This window comes from Mustela lutreola, chromosome 5 (genome assembly GCF_030435805.1).
Source record: "Mustela lutreola isolate mMusLut2 chromosome 5, mMusLut2.pri, whole genome shotgun sequence".
NCBI lineage: Eukaryota > Metazoa > Chordata > Mammalia > Carnivora > Mustelidae > Mustela > Mustela lutreola.
In genome coordinates, this window is record NC_081294.1 from 60,774,589 (window position 1) to 60,792,096 (window position 17,508).

The 17,508-nt window shown below is 36.6% G+C and overlaps 1 protein-coding gene across 7 annotated transcripts in view; it reads left to right on the top strand.

The window, feature by feature from the left end:
- Positions 1-17,508, top strand: part of RANBP17 (RAN binding protein 17) — a 315,477-nt gene that overhangs the window by 202,840 nt on the left and 95,129 nt on the right. For 5 of the 7 annotated variants that reach the window (XR_009353860.1, XM_059174293.1, XM_059174291.1 and 2 more), the window contains one exon: positions 13,118-13,177. The exons of the other annotated variants lie outside the window; for them this stretch is intronic. Coding sequence is in view for 4 of the 5 variants with exons in the window: in XM_059174293.1 (XP_059030276.1) it covers positions 13,118-13,177 (60 nt within the window). In the remaining variant the exon portion in view is untranslated. The remainder of the gene's footprint in view (positions 1-13,117; positions 13,178-17,508) is intronic. 7 annotated transcript variants of the gene reach the window in all.

A 17,508-nucleotide genomic window follows, 5' to 3' on the forward strand; every position in this document is an offset into this window, starting at 1 on the left:
CTGAAAGGGAAGAACCTTTGTTTCCTATCTGTGTCCTCTCACCATGTGACTTTCCATTTTATTCTTTTAACTTGCTGTATTTTCAGCCTTCTTCTAAATTATATCATATTCTCTTTGAAGTTCCTAGCTTAGCTTGTTCAAAGGCAAAACAAAACAAACAAAAAAAAAGTATGATATTTTGTGAGAAATAATGTGTCGTTTGATTAAGATGCTGTAAGAGTGCTTTCTGTCTTCAGAAGCTTATTTATAGCAAGTTTCTCCTTTTATTGTACTTGGAAAGTAGAAGGTATAATCGGCAAACATGGTTTAAGATTTGAGTTAGTTTGCATCTATCTCTATTAATGTGTTTCATACGCGAGGCATTAACATCCCTTTATTGTGTTATTGTTAAAATAATCATCTTAAATCTAAGGACCATGTCTTAATTTTGAAGAAAGATAATTCTTCCACCTCTCTAGATTAAAGTTGTGAGGAAAATCCTGCAAAGAAAAGGGAGTTCCATTTGTAAATAACAGATCTCAGTAGGCTTTTGATTTGCAAGTTGTTACTGTTCATCCTCTGTGGGTTCGGTGTATCACATGAGCACCGGTGAGCAGATGTGGGGGGGGACGCAAGCGGGATGTGGAAGCAGGAACCAGCAGCGTTGGCAAACTGGCAAATGCTTCTGTTTTGCTAAGACCTGCTTTTTTGTATTCAGTCTGTCCGAACCATCTGCTTTTATATTCTCTTTACCTACTGTCAGCCATTTTGGAGGTTTTTTTAAAAGCTTTAAAAGTGATTGGGAATTTCTCACAGTAAGTCAGAAATCCTTACCGCTCTTTAAAAACCTGGTGCTTTTAGCATATTCCTATTTAATGCCCGAGAGAATAGTTATTTTTTAATTTAGGTGCAGTATGTTGTATGTTATGTAATGAAAATGTGCTTCTCCCTTTCCAGTTACTTACTCTCAGGCATCAAAATTTAAATTTAACTAGATACTTGGCCATGGTATACACATTAACAACAGATGCATGGGGATTGAATTTAAATGATGGTTTACTTATCCCTTCTTGTTTAAAAAAGAAAGGTATTGAACAGCTTAATGAAAATTCCTAATTTTTATAAGCTTAGTTATTTTCTAGATATGCAACTGATGTTCTCAATAAAAATAGTATTTATAAAGTACCTATTGTGCACAAAATACTGTCCTAGGCATTGTGTCCAAGTTACTGTTGGTCCTCTCTACAACATTACAAAGTGGGTATTATCCTCATTTTGTAGATGAAGAAATGCTCCACTTCTCAGAGAAGTGGAGAAAATTGTTCAGGTCACACTTGAGACAGGGGTTAGGGCTCTTCTACACTCCTTTTCAAAAATGTCATATTAAGGAGATGATAACAGTATATGATAGAAGGTTTCAGGATAAGGATTTGGGGATGGTACATTTTATTTAGTTGCAGGTGAGCACGCTTCATTTGGTTTGTGAAGTTCCTAACTCTGTCTAGCCTTTGATCATATATAGGCATTTTATTTTCTTCTCTAGTCATTGAGAAATACTGTTGGCATTTGGTCCCGTGCTTCTGCTGTTTCCAAGGTTTTTAAAAATGCTTTTACTTAAAAGAAAGAAAAGGAACAATTGTGTCCTGTTTGTAGTAATTTACATTAGCTAATTTGTTTCTTCCTATTTTGCCTGTTAACATTTAAGACCTCTAGTAGACTTTCAAGATTGTAGTGAGAATTAAATAGCTGTATTGTTACATGTTTTGGGACCTTTGTTACTACTCAAAAATGTGGTCTCCAGAAATTCAATGGTTCAAATGATTTATTTTTTTAAGATTTATTTATTTTAGAGAGAATGAGAGAGAGAGACAGAGAGAGCAAGTGTGGGGAAGGGCAGAGAGAGAAAGAGAATCCTGACGCAGACTCCCCACTGAGCACCGAGCCCAACACAGTCTCTATCCCAGGGCCCATGACCTGAGCTGAAATCAAGAGTCAGCCCTTTAACCAACTGAATGGTCCAGGTGTCCCAATGGCTCAAATGATTTAAAAGCACAATGTTAATAGTTATAATCAATATTTCACTTTTTTACAGCACAGTTCACATATATACTATAAAATCAATGGTATGAAAGTCTTAGGTGTCTTCAGTTTAGAAAGTTAAACAGTTGAGAGGGAAAAATCGGGTTTTTGGTTTTTTAACTCAGTATTTTGGTAGGACTTGAAAATTTCTTAAATATTTAAATTCAATAATCCCCTTAGCCCTATGTTAAGTTCGGGGAAAATAAGAGTATGTTTTGCTTTCTATGATGGATAATAAAATTTATAGAACTTATTTTTTTAAGCAGTGCCACAAACTGAAAATACATTGATTGAAAGTCCATGAATGAAAGATTGTGTGCTGTTTATTAAGGAAAGATAGAAAATATGGGTACACCTCCAGCCTTTTGAGGTTAATGGTCATAGTTGGAGGGTAGGTCATTGGAATTGTAATCAGAAGCAATAAGGAACCAAATGAGCCTTTGAGCTGATATATTGCACTATTATATAATTAATATAGGCAGAAGTAATCTCTTTCAAGTTCCTGGCCCACCTCAGACCTGCGTCTTGTTTGAGGAAATAGAGCCCAATTGTCATAATTTCGCCACCTTGGCATTTCTTCTCAATTCCCAACACTTTTACTTTTCTTCAGTAATTCAGCTGAGGCAGAGAGGGATTTCTTTTTCACATTCAATACTTAATTTTGAAGCTATGGATTTAGAGTTACTTCAGTACATATTCAATTGAAATCTTATATAAGCAGATGAGCCTCCCCCAAGGAACTGGGTATATGAGGATGGAGGGAGAGCACTCTCCGTTCAAGGATGTGGAGAAAAGAAATTTCTAACCAAAAATCCAAAAATAAAGAATTAGGAAAATGAGAAACCAAAGAGTATATATATTCATGAAGGTTGGAATATCAAGGAGAGAGAACACATGTCATTAGAGACAACAAATGGTCCAAGAAGGGTAAAAGCTTAACTTCCCTGGCTGTGGTCTATCATACATACTGTAGTTGGACAAATCTTAAACACCACTTTTATCATAGGGCTCTTCCTACTCAAAGACTTATTGTTGCCTACATCAAGCCAGCAATCCTTGCTTCTATGGTCTTCCATAATCTGGCTCCACCTACCAGCCAATTTTAGTTCCAATATCTCCCCTCTATCAGGCTGACTCTCACCATCTTTATCCTAAATTGCATTGTTCTCTTTTTCCTTCTTCCCCACTCCCACCCCCATCCTTTCCCCTTCCCATCCCCATTCTTCAGTGTTCTATTCAAGTATCATTCTCACAGTTCCTAGTATCTGGGTCATATTCATTAAAACTTAGTTAAATAAAGATGACAATACTAACAGTCATTTATTGTTTATTATATGCCAGGAGTATGATGTCAGCTTTTACATGCATTACATCTTGTAAGCCTCAAAATAATCTTGTGATGAAGGTGTTCTTAACCATAGTTCTACCACAAAGTGACTTGACTAAGAATACAGTGGTAGGAAGTGACATATACAAGATTTGACCTTGAGGTCTGGTTAAATCTATTAAATGATGAACTGTAATTCCCAATCTTGTTCCTTTTTTTCTGCTCTGTGTTTGAGATTCTTTTTTTTTTTTTTAAGATTTTATTTATTTATTTGACAGAGAGAGATCACAAGTAGGCAGAGAGGCAGGCAGAGAGAGAGAGAGGAGGAAGCAGGCTCCCTGCTGAGCAGAGAGCCCAATGTGGGACTCGATCCCAGGATCCTGAGATCATGACCTGAGCCGAAGGCAGCGGCTTAACCCACTGAAACACCCAGGCGCCCCTGTGTTTGAGATTCTTGAAGAGAGAGGAAATTTCATATATATATCTATACATGTAGATATATATATATATATCTTTCATTTGTCAATACAGCTAAGATAAGGCTAGATCATCAACTATTTTCTTATTGATTGATTGACTATGGATTAGATAAGATGAGACGGTCAAATTCGATGGTGATGAAAGCAGAGAAACTTTATTCTGATCCTAGTCATTTTTCTAGTATATGTTGTTAAATAGAGCGGTATTTTATTTAGGGAATAGTGGATTGAAACCAGGCAATGTTCGATTTTAAAGGATTTTTATAGTAACTGCAACAGTGTTATTTTGGGCTGAATCAGTGCCATTCTTTTATTCTTTCATTCATTAATCAAGTATTTATAATTACTGTGATAGTGTGATATATAATAAGAAATAAATGTTTGTTCTTTGTCCCCCTTTCTGGCACAGAGTTCCTAAAACCTTTGGTATATCCTAAGTGATAAAAGCCAATAAAGGTATCTTGACATTCCTAACAGACCCCTTTTTCCTACCTGTGAGTTTATGTTAATGAGGTGATTTTTGGAAAGCATCTAAGGATGGAGGCTGCTTGCCAGGGGGAATCAACCATGTGATTAGAGGGTTGGTACTTTCAGTCTCACTTCCTGACTTCTGGGGAATGGAGAAAGACTGGAGTTTGAGTTTAGTCACCAAGGGCCAAAGACTTAGTCATGCCTAGGTGAGGAAACTTCCATACAAAGCCAGAAAGCTTCTGGGTTGAGAGAAAAAGGCAAACAAATCATGAAAGACTCTGACCTATAGACAACAAACTGAGGGTGGATGGAGGAGGGGGTGGGGGTGGGGTCAAGGAGGGCACTTGTTATGATGAGCACTGGGTGTTGTATGTAAAGAATGAACCACTGAACTCGACTCCTATAATCAATATTGAATTGTATGTCAACTAAATAGAATTTAAATTTTAAAAAAGAAAAACTTCTGGGTTGGTGAACACCTAGTAGAGATTTGAGAATAAAGGCTCAAAAAGCATGGAGACTCCATACCCCTTCCCACAAACCTTGCCCTAAGCATCTCTTCCATCTGGACAGTACTGTTGTACATCCTTTTATGACAAACCAATAATCTAATAAGTAAAATGTTTCTCTGAGTTCTGTGAGTTCTGCTAGCAAAATAACCAAACCCAAGGAGGGGGTCATCGGAACCTTCAGTCTGTAGCTACTCAGAAGCACAGGTGACAATCTGGACTTCCAGTTAGTGCCTAAATTAGGGGCAGCCTTAGGGGACTGAGCCCTTAACCCATGAAATCTGACACTACCTCAAGGTAGACAGTGTCAGAATTGAGTTAAATTGTGGGGACATCCAGTCAATCTTCATGGACAGTTGGAGAATTGTTTGGTGTGTTTGAAAAAACACACATTAGAATTACAAATACGATTGACCCTTGAAGGACATGGGGATTAAGAGTGCCAACCCCCTTGCACAGTCAAAAATCCAGGTATAACTTTTGACTCCCCTCAGATTTACTACTAATAGCCTACTTTTGACCTAAAGCCTTATCAATAACATAAGCAGTGGATTAACACAGATTTTGAATGTTATATGTATTATATACTGTATTCTTACCATAAAGTATGCTAGAAAAAAAGAAAATATTCTTTAAAAAAAAATCACAATTACCATACTGTAAAAAATCCGCTTGTAAGTGGACCTGTGCAGTTCAAATCCTTGTTGTGGAAGGGTCATCTGTACATGTAAATTGCCTACTGTGTGCTGCACATTAGGACACAGTGTGACTAGAGAAATAGCCCTGCCATCACAGGCTGGTGGAGAACACAGAAAAAGCTGACAAGCAGTCATTGTTCAATATGATGAGGCCCATGATTGATAGGCAGAAGGACAGTGAGAACATAAAGGAAGCCACCTAATGTAATCTTGGGCAAGTCCTGGAAGGATTTCTTAGTGATACTCAGGGTTTCTTTTAGCATCATTCGGTTCTGTGTATTACATAAACAGGTAAATAAAATACAACTAGGAGTTACATACAGGTTGAAGAGAGGCCAGTATGTTTTCCACTTTCCCACTCATGATTGCAGAATGAGACCAAGAAATCTAAATATCAGTACCCTTCAGATTGTTTACCAAATTAAGGAGGTTGATGTCAAAATAAATGTTTCATGCTTCTAAGGTAATTAATAAAACAAATGAATTCCCCTGCCTCTCTTCATTTGGCACCAAGAAACCACCCACTGGTTCCATTCTGTCATATTGGTGCCAGAGAGAAGACAGGGTTATCTTACATACATTCAATGAAATAATGCCCCTAGAAAGTTTAATTTGGATTTACCAGAGTGTCGGTGAATACATATTTTCCCCAGGAGCTAGAAAGCAGTGTTGTTAAACAGTGAGACCTGTGAATAGGAAATTGGAAAAGTGTAATCTTGAGCAGTCTCCTAACCACTATTTGATTTTCCCCATCTTAAAAAAATGGGGTTCATGGTACCTGTCCTTTGAATGCACATTCTTAGTGATCCAGGAGAGACAGTATAATGAATGAGCCCTCTCTTGGCCAAAAGGAAGATAATCTAAGTAATTAAATATTTAAAATAAAAGTTTATTAATGAGATGAGGGAAAGATAGGGAACATAGGGAAAGTAGATATTTTGTCACCTATTTTTCTTGGTTGCTATTTGAGAATTTTGCCATTTTAAATCAGCTACAGTATGGGGAAAGGTCATGGTTTCAAAAAACATGAGCATTACTATGAAAAAGAAACAAAAGGTAAATTAGGCAATGTGTAATACGATTCTCTGCATATGTAGATATATGGTTTGTAGAATATCATTATGTTGATAATAACTCCCCTTTTAAAAAAATCTGAAGATGAAAAAAAATTATTTCATTGAACTCTTCAGAAAAGGTTATCTCCCACAATCAAGCTAATTTCAAAAGAAAGTGGGGGAAAAATAGATCTGAATGGACAAGTGGGGTGCAATAGAATGGAGAATTTTTATTCATTTGTATGGTAGATGGTCATCTTGAAATAAATATGAAAAGGAACAAAGTTGTTTGTGCTTTGAAAATTGAGAAGCATTGTTCATCATGCATAATTGAACAAAGTTGAAATTTGTAGGTATGAAACCAAAAAAAGCCACAGCTATGATAGCTATTACAGGAAATGGAGGAAATTAATAATAAAAGACAATACACTACCTCATAAATACACGCTCATCATGAGAGTAGAGGATGAGAGCATTAAGCAAATACCCTGATTAATGTAACAATTTAATCCTGGAATTGGAGTACAGATATTTCAGGGTTCATTTGTACATATAGATAAGTGAGAAAGACAAAAACAGCTTACTCTCATAAAGTAAGATTTTTAGATAGTCCTTCTGGATATGTGAAGATTATACTATTTTAAAAGAAAAGTTGGTTATAACTAAGCAAGACATGTTTGATATGAGGACTTATTAAATAAATAAATAACCAGGTTTCAGTATATTTTAAAAAACACAAAGTGTTTTAAGGCAGATTTGGGGCATTTTTGCCTTACATCCAATGATCTTGCTTTTTATAGTTTATTCTAACAATGATCCTGCTTTTTATAATTTATTCTAAGTAACTGCTAGGAGCTATGATTTTTAAAAGACTGCATACTAGGAACATAAATTAGGGGGGGAAATTACTTAGTTCTCAGTATTCACTGAGTAAAGTTTAAATTAACCCTGATTAGAACATCTTTGAATACCTTTTTGATGCATAAAATGATTTATCAGAACATGTGTTTCAGTAAATTTTGGAGGGTTTTTAGAAAGAGCAAATAGAGTAAGAGTAGTTTACTAGAAAGGGTTTTCTTTTATATCGTGTTTACATGTGTGATTCACTTTGTCTTTTTTTCTGTCGGCTATTTGGTAGAAGTCCACAATTTGCCAAAATGGTTAATAGGACACAAATATAGACATTTCATGTGATGTACCATGTAAATGTAAACCTTTGTAGTTACATGTTTCTGTAGCAAGAGAATTGTTTTAAAAGGCATGTAATTTATTAGCTATCGGTAGCTTCTTTATTGCCTTGCCGCGCTGCAGTAATAAATAAAAGAAAGTGAACTGATTTTACAAATGGCACACAAGGTGCACATTTTGTGGAAAAAAAAAGTCTTTTTTTAAAGAATTGGCATTAAATCCTTTTTTTGTGATGACAAAGAGGCTAAGAGTGCAAACTGTATTTTCTGTTTATCGAAAACAGTCTTTTTTTCTCGGGGGCATTTTTTCCTATGATCATCAAGGGATTTCAAAAGCAATAAAGTGTGGAATCATTGTTCGACTTGAACAGTATTAAAACTTAGGTTTTAATTTCAGTGAAGTAATAAGATTTGAACCTGTCTCACATTACAGCACTGTAAGGCATTTAGCAATTGTATTTTAAAAGAGGTTTTTAAGATGCAGCTCACTTGTAAGCTAACTGTCTGTCAGTAATTAATAGTTTTTCTTCAGCATAGGCTGTTGTGATCAGACCAAGAAATATCTGTGTTTTTAGTAACACATTATGATAATTGTGAGTGCTTATTTCTAATTAGTCTAAATGTCTAATAATTTTCAGCTTGCTTCTCTGGCTCCTTAATAGAAAAGAGAGAGGAACATGTAAAGCTATGGTGTGTCTTTGGGCTTTTAAAAATATGAATGTACACTTATGGTTTGTCTCCCTCCCAATCCCATTTTCTTTCGAAAATCAAAAATATATATATATATATGAATGTACACACATATGTATATTTCAGTAAGCTTTACACCTAGCAAGATGATATGTCAGTTGACTCATTCATTAACCACATATTTTGTCCTTCAATATCATCTCCTGGTTTTCAGACATCACATCATTTGTATATGTAAAAACTGTTGCCAGATATGGTACTGTATGTACAGCTAAACCCAAACTGACAATCTGGATTCTTCAATACTCAGCATTGAACCTATCTTTACTTTTCAAAAAAGGCTTTAAAATATGAGCATTTCTATTATATCAGTGTGGCAACATACTTGCTGATGAAAGATTGTATTTACCATTTTGAATTGCTATTGAAAATAATTGCCTCTACAAAAGGAAACATCTGTATGATAGCACATGGTTAAAGCTGCCATCAATTTTTAACATTTGAGGGTTGAGCTATGACCTTTTATGATGACTGTGAACAGTAACTGCCTCCATTAGCCATAAGTTTTGTTTCTTTATTTTAGTAGATGGCCTAGACTGTAAATATTAGAGAATCTAAAATAAATCAACATATTATCCTAAGGATACAAAATGTAAGAGCTATTTGTGGTTGGGAACCTTTGACAGATAGTTTGGATGAAGCAGATGATTGCCTGCCTAGCGTATCTGGTCTCCATTGCTATGCCTGCAGGCAGTTTAGTGCTATGGTTGTATATTGATGTCAGGGTTAGTACTGAGTGGCTAGCAGTGACAGATGTCTATAATTACAGGCAATGCTTCCAGTATTTCTGAAAAGCCAGCCTATGTTGAACAATTATCTTATTTCTGCCTTGCCAAAGAGCATGTTCCAATTGCTAGTATTAGCAATGGTGAATATAGTGCTTCATCTGCTGCCTTGGGACAAATGTGGGAAAAGCACTTGGTTATAAAACATAAATGCAAAATATTTTTTCAGCATTTTGAATTAGTTAAGTTCAGTGTTTTCCTAATTTTTATCTCCCCATAATGTCTCTGTTGAAGGGATCTTGAAATATAAAAGCACACTTGGCATACTTATTGAGAATTTTTTTCCCCCTAGGCCTGCATGGCTCCCCAGTGCCAGTATCCCTTGCTTTACTGAATAGATGTGTTTAAGCAAAGTTGGCTTTGAAACAACTTTCTTCAGTGTGAATTACATTTTCTGATTGACTTCTGTTACAATATTGGAAGTATGTTTCAGTGGACAATCTCCCACACCTTTTGATGGGGAGAATTGTAGTAAAATGATAGACAATGCTGAAATATGCAAAACACCTTAGTACACTGGTGTCTTTACATTTGCTGAGACACACAATTCTCAATTTTTGTTTGAACCCATTCTGTTCAGCCTTCAACCACTCATTGTCCTTTCCTGTCTCTAAGTGTTCATCACCACTTCCTTCCACGCTCCATCTTGACCTGCTTTCCTTCTTCATGGTCCAAGTTCTCAACTGTCCTTTTTTCCTGGTCATTTGCATGTGTGAGACACAGGCTGTAATACCACACTCCCTAGCCAGTGCAGTTGCCTTACACAGTACACTCCAATCCTGCCATTCCTAAAATCCCCAAAGTTCTAGTGTTAAAACATTGTCCATGCTTTAAGTTACAAATTCTGTATTTTCAGTTAATGTAGAATGAGAAATGCCTAGGAGATAATCAGTTGAAGATATGATCTGTCTTCAACCTTACTCTAACCTGTATTAGATTTCTCCTTTTGCGCTTAATCACTCTGTGGGAGTTACTCATGACATTTTCTCATGGAGTCTTCTCAGCAGTATTTTATTTAGTTAGGTATGATAACCTTCATTTTACAGAATGGGAAAAAGATTTCAGGAAGGTTTAAAGACTTGTTCAGTGACTGACCCAGTGTTAGACCAAATCATCCTACCCTAAATCCAGCTTTGCTTTCCACTCTATCACATTGCCTGTGTATGTGTTTAGGTGTGAGTTTAGGTATATGCTCAATTTCAAATGTAAAGATGATTGATAGCATGAACATAACAAGTTTCACCCCATCTTTGCTGTTGTATTTCCCAAGGAAACAAACTCATCTCTACAAGCACAGATTGGACCTCTTATCCTGGCTGGCTATCAGTCAGTCACAAGAGAGCTAAGCTACTTCTAGATCCTAGATATTTGATAGAATCCATCCTACCATATAAGAAACAACTCTATCCATAGTCTAGTGTCAAAGACCAATACTATATTCATGAATGAAAGGTGGCCCCTTTCGGTTCTTACTGAGCCTGCCACACAAAAATTCTTTTGATAATTTAAAACTCTAATGGTGGTGTTCTGGAACCCTTTCTCTGTGTGCATTAACTTAGCAAAGAAAACTTGGAGAATTGATTGGACTCACTGATCAAAAGACTTCCATAATTTATTGGCCTCAAGGCTGTCAATCATCTACTTACCCAGTGAGTTTAGAACTTATCCTGGAACTAGGAAACGGGAACTTGTAATGACTCAAAAAAGGAAGATGAGGGCTTTGAAATTAAAAATTTAAGTGATGCAGATGAGCTCTTGAGATAAAACATCACCTGTTGCCACAGAAAATTGTTTTTCCTCCTGTCTCCTCTCCCACTGCTATTCTGTTCCTCCTCCTGAAAATAGAAGATTTGGAGTTCGGCTGCCTTTCATTAGGGCTCACTCCCCTAAAATCACTCTGTAACCAATGCTAAAGCTACACACATACCAACTTAGAACAGAGATCTACTTTCCAGTCTAGTCCAGATAAAGCACAAAGAAAAGGGACCATCATCTTGGTGCATGCCTCATAATCTTAAAGTCAGACTAAGGTTTAATTAGGTGTTACTTAATAACAATAGTGGCTGTTAGCTGGCCACCTGTTCTGAGGACTAATAGCTAGTGTTTCTTTGGTCTTACTGTATACTAACAGCTTTCCAAGTGCTTCTGCCAGGATGCTGGCAGAGCTATAGCATGTTATAATAATAATAATAACAATACTTAGGGAAATTTTACTCTGCTCCAGGACTGTTCTAAGTGCTTTGCATGAATTAACTACTCCAATCTTCTCTAAAATGTCATAAATTAGTCCTACTATCATCCTCATTTTTTTATTCAAGAAAACTGAGGTTTAGAGGGTAAAGAACTTGATCAAAATCACTCAGTAAGTGGTAGAACCTACTAGTCTTGGGCTTCAAACTAGGTCTTAAACCATTTCACTAGATTCCTAATTTGTGATCTTATTGTTATTATTCTTTCCATTTTACAGATGAAGAAGCTGAGACTCTGAGAGGCTAACTAATTTAGGATTACAGAGTTATTTCATTAAATAAAAATATTTATTGAATGCCTGTTATCTGTCAAGTACTATGCTAGGCTAGCAAATAGCAGAGTCTCACTCAAAGCCCCACATTCCACTACATATATATGTTCTGTGTTTCCTCCAAGGTGAAGTTACCAAAAATACATATGCAATTAACTTGCCCATTTCTGTTTTACTGAGAGAAGATGCTTCCTGGGTAACTGTGTATTGTCTTGGTTGGGGTTTTGCATATGCTTTAACTAATTTTGAACATGGAGAAGTGTTCAGGAGAAAGACTAAGGGAAGCAGGACTTAACCTGCTGCCCCAGATATCTCCTACCCAGAGAAACCAGGTATTAGAATTCAAAGGCATTAATGGACCACCAGAAGGTGAAAGGTGAACCATGATCTCTTGCATTTGGAGTAGGTTAAAGTTTTCACTACCTAGGCTAGCATGAAGGACAGAAATTGAAAGTCAAAACAGATTATAGGAACAACATTTTTGAGTAAAATTTGAGAATGTAATGAAAAAAATGAACATAATGAACATAGCTGATCTGACAGAGTAGTACAAATGCAGATGATGTGATTGACACCCCGCTTGCCATTCTGTGGGCCATTATTCCTCTACCCTCTATGTTGGGTGGTTCTTCCCAGAGGAGAGTCTCTTAGGAGGAAAGTACAGAAGCTGCTTTGGAAGTGGAAAATGGGACATGTGTCTTAATACCCACTGTAATTGTAATTTGTGTGTTTTTCGAGTAGAGGATTTAGGGAAGAGTGTGTGGCAAGAATTAGATTAAGTGGTAGAAGACTGTATGAGGTACTTAGCTTCTGAATAAGTTAAAATAAGTTAGTTCCATTCATTAAGAATGTACTCTTACCCATGCAGAGGTGGCTCAGCCTGCGTAAACCCTTAGCCCCAGTTGCCACACTTCCATAATGAGAGGACCTCATGAGCAACAACAGTACTAAGAGACTCTTTTAAAAGTTCTGTCAACTATTATTTATAATTTGTTCTTTTCTAGGGCTATCCTTTAGTAATTGGTTTCTTGAATTCTTCCATGGAAGCAAACCCATTGTGTAATCTATGTAACCACATCAAGGCTTTGAACACCACTTGACCATTGTCTTCGCTTATAGCTTCCAGAATAAAATCAAAGTCCCCAGAGCACTTTAAGTGACAGCCACAAAGACCCTAAGCCACATCCTCCCTATATTTGAAGTTGGGAAGGCCTCTTGCTTGCTCTTCCCTTATCCCTAATGTCAGGTGTCAGGTCCCTAAACTCTGTGCTTTTTAGGTTGTACGCCTGAGGAGTGATGTGTCCAGAGTTCCAGAGAAGGCTTGGAAAATAGTTAAGGTGAGTTGAGTTCCTGGTTATTGTGGTGGATCACCAGTCTTTACACTTACCTCACCACAGCCCCAGGGTCTTGTTACTAAAATAGGTACATGCTCACAGCAATAAGTGTAGGGGTCCCTTGTCTTGGTTCTCTCTTTATGTACTTTATTACCCTACAGTATGCATGTTTTATAACCAAATGTTCAGCCATCAGCTAGTGAGCAGTATTAACTGCAGAGACTCTGCTTAGCGTGATTGCATAGTGTGAAAGCAGGCGAGGTTTCTCAGTTACCTTTCTGAAGTGGCCAATTCTAATGAGTTATTCATACCTGCAGGGAGAAGGTTTTCTTTGACTACATGAATAGTATCTCTTACTGAAGGGTATCTACAGTATGTGTATCACTTATGCCAGAGTATGTTTCTGGTGGACACCTTTGAGAGGGATGAGGGTTATAGTTTAAAAACAAAACAAAACATCTTTTATGTCCCAATTCTCCACCTCTACCATCACCCTTTCACAAATTTCATCCAGCATCAACTTCTTTCCTCTAAATTCTAATCATGGTATAAATTTGCCATTGCAAAGGACTATAAATAAAATGCCTGAAATGCCCCCTTTAAACCGTGGTCTTGTAATCTTCCACCAGAAATAGTCAAGCCTTCTTCTAGTAGCCTTGTGCCATAGCCATGGTTAGCTTCTCCTTGTATGAGCTTGGGAAGATAATAATATTTACCCAGTGCTTTCCCATGGTTTTAGCCACAGAAGACTAGTCCAACAGAAGCTTGGCCTCAGACATGGAGTGAGTTGGCAGCCAGCAGGAGCAAAGCTGTGTCAGGACAAATGTACACTCCCCATCTTCTCTAGTTGGCTTTCAGCTGGTTGCACCACAGGAGTCTTTCTATGGGCTGTGTATCCTGTGACCAATAACTGGTGCACTCGACCCGGGTCCCTCTTGGCTAGTGAAGGCCTGTCGGGAGACATTAGGTTCATGCTGGTGGAGATCCTTAGTCAGTGGCTCCCTGAAGGAAAATGAGGCAAACAGCCAGCTTCTGTTGAACAGGTGGTAGTTAGACCTTAGATCTGGTCGGTGCCGGGGGGTTGAGGGGATGGAGGAAGACAGGAGGCAGGGAAAGTATCTCTCCAAAATTACCAGTATTGCTGGTTTTCACATTGTACCTATACTCCTCTTTCAAATAAATGGTTATTTAGAAACGAATCCAAAAATATCTCTGGCAGCATCTGGAGCCCTTCCTTAGCAGTCTGGATTTGGGCCCAAGTTAGGAATGGAAACCCCACTGGGGTGCAAGCAAAAGAGGAAGCATGTTCTTAGCCATGCATCAGTGGAGGCCCCTACTGGGAGAGGGGATTATCACAAGGCAGCAGGCAGCCCTGCACCCCAGCCTGCTGAGTTCATGCTTTGTGCCACAGGATGTGGAGCGAAGGAAATGCGAGGCCAAAGTGGTCGCTCCAAGTTTTCTTATACAATGGCTTATTCAAGCAGATTGGGAATGCCTCTTAAGAGATTTGTTAGGTACATGTCCCCTTAGCAAGATGGCCACCACAGATGGTGGGTTCAGATAGTCTAATTGAAATAAACATTTAACATTCACATTTATTTTGTACTTCCATAGTCAGCTTTTCTTTTATCAGTTGCCATTCTGTATTTCACTGAATGGGGCAAGCAGAATTCTAACCTTTTACCAGTTGGTTTGCATCATTAACTATGGTTTTAAAATTAAATTCTGCCAGAATACTTTTTTTTACCTAATTTTGATCTTATATTTTGTGATGCTACTTTAAATGATGTGGAAAAATTAGCCAAGATTAACATGTATCTATTCAGTAACACTAAATTTCTATATTTAACATGAAGCAATGATATTTGTACCATTATGTCTTTTGACATGGTCATAAGGTAATGTGATCATCGTGTTTTATTCTGCTTCAAGCATTAATGAAAGACCGCAATATCTTTAGTTCCAAATGATTTAGATCCAAGCCATTAAGTCCTCTATTTCCTCTCATACCTCTCCTTCTCCTCCTCCAACTCCTATCGCAACCCCCACCTTTTACTTCAACGGTCTCTTCTATAGAAAGCACTGCATTGATGTCAGGGGCACTTGAAGCCTAAGACAAAAATAAGAAAATTGGTTTCTTATTTGTAATAAATAATATCACACTAAGTTCCAAAATTCTTTTCCTAAGAAATGTTATTGCTTTCACTATATTGGATTCTTTCTGGTGACAGGTTTTGTTTTACCAAATTATAACCCGTTAAAAATCTTGATAAATCATTTCAGCAGATTGAAGCAATACTTTAAAATGTACAACAATTACTGGGGTTTTTAAAAAAAAATTTTGTGGCATCGATTTTGTATTATTAGATGCAAATTTTGGAGAATAAATTGGTTCAGGAAAGTATATCATCTGATGGGAGAATACTTAGTTGTTGATTTCCACAGCATTGCTAATTTTCTGCATTGAGCCTGCTTACAAAAGCTCTTTGAGAAGTTATAACATCTTAAACATTTATAGAAGACCTAAGGGTATTAACTTACTGTAATTTTCTGAAGATTCATTATCCAAAATCTTAATTCATTATAACAACTCTTATGAAAACCTATAGAATGAGTGTTTTCTCTTATTTTCTTATTTGCACAGAATGAGAGATTCATTGTTCTTTTTAATTTGTTTCATGTGGTGCTTTTGAGTACATTTCATAGAGGGCTGTTATTGAATTTCTGTGACTGTCATTATATATCCATACAACCTTTAGGAACTAATATGCTGGGTTTCCCAGTTCTGTAATCTACTTCAAATTTAAGGATTGACATAATTAGTTTCTTCAAAGTTATAACCAGAATGTTAGAGACAACACTGCAGATACCCAAGACCAGGAATTAGGATTGGAAAAAGAAAGCAATTTAAAAATGATCACAGCACATGCTTTTATTCTTTATTAAATTAAATTTACAACTCAGAATCTTACTGCTATTTGTATGCTTATTCCTTGTCTGGTTTTCTTATCATGTCTGGTTTCCCTTTTAAAAAACCAGATACAAGATCACTTAAGCTACCTGCCTGTGCACAGGCAATATTCATCATTTGGTTAGTTGAGGAGTTAGAGGACGTATGGGTTGTTGAAGCGTTATGTACATACCCAAATGCTTCTTTCTGAAATTGAAAAGTAAAATAAGTGGAGTCAAATAAACAGATAAAAGAAAACAAACATACTAAAACAGTTTTTTAGGAACATGCCTTTTCAAATCTATAATAATAATGATTCCTTACATTTTTAACAACTTTCTATATTTTAAGAGCTGGAGAGATGGATGAATGGTTAAAATGGATAATTTTTCTGGCTTCTAAGATAGTAGCTATGTAGAAGTAGAAAAAATGCAGGTTTGTAGCATGAAAGTTTGAAACTTTATGGCCTTTAACGAATACCATTTCTGACCATGATTGGAGTGTGTGAATTGACTGATTATATACAGAAAGATTTCAAAGTTACTACAGATTTAAGGTTTTGTTTGTTTTAACTTTATCTGTGCAGTGTGGAAATCTTCGAGGTAAGCACCCTATTACTTTTCTGTTACTTTTTTTTGTAGTGAGCCTTCTCTTGAAATGGTATTAGCTGACAGTTTTTAGTGCCTACTATGAGACAGGGTCCATTGGAAAAGCAACATTTGTTGAGTGACTACTAAATGCCAAGCACTGTATTAGGTATCATCATTTCATCTGCTCAAAAGTCATTAAGTCCGTATTATTATTCCTGTTTTACAGATAGGAAACCAAGATTCAGAGACTTTAATCTAGTTAGTGGTAGATCCAGAATTCAAATCCAGATATCTTTGGGACCAAAGCCCTTCTACATTGCTAAATTTATCAAGGGAATGTTCTAATTACTTCTGGATATGTTAAAAAAAAAAAAAAATCCCTGCCATCTGGCAGCACATGCTTGAAATAGTGGAGGAAAGACATACGCACATGGAAAATTAATACTAAGGCAAAACTGTATTCTGTTGTATCATATGGGAAGTGCCACTAATAGGCTAGCAACAGTGTATGCTCTCAGTATCAAGTGAGAGGAGCTCTTCTTACTGCATCTATAGGGAGAACTTCTTCCAGAAATATTATTTAAGCATTAACACCACATCTTTTTAAATAATGAAATTTTACCAGGGTTATTTCTGGAGAGTAGAATTTTGGGTCTGTCATTTTCACAGAGAAAAAATTCTGTGCAAAAACCATACCTTTTATGGGTTGTTTTCCTTTAGTTAAAAAAAATTTTTGAAAGAAATGAAATCAGCCAAAATGTGCATTTTAACATTACATTCATTTTTTATTCATT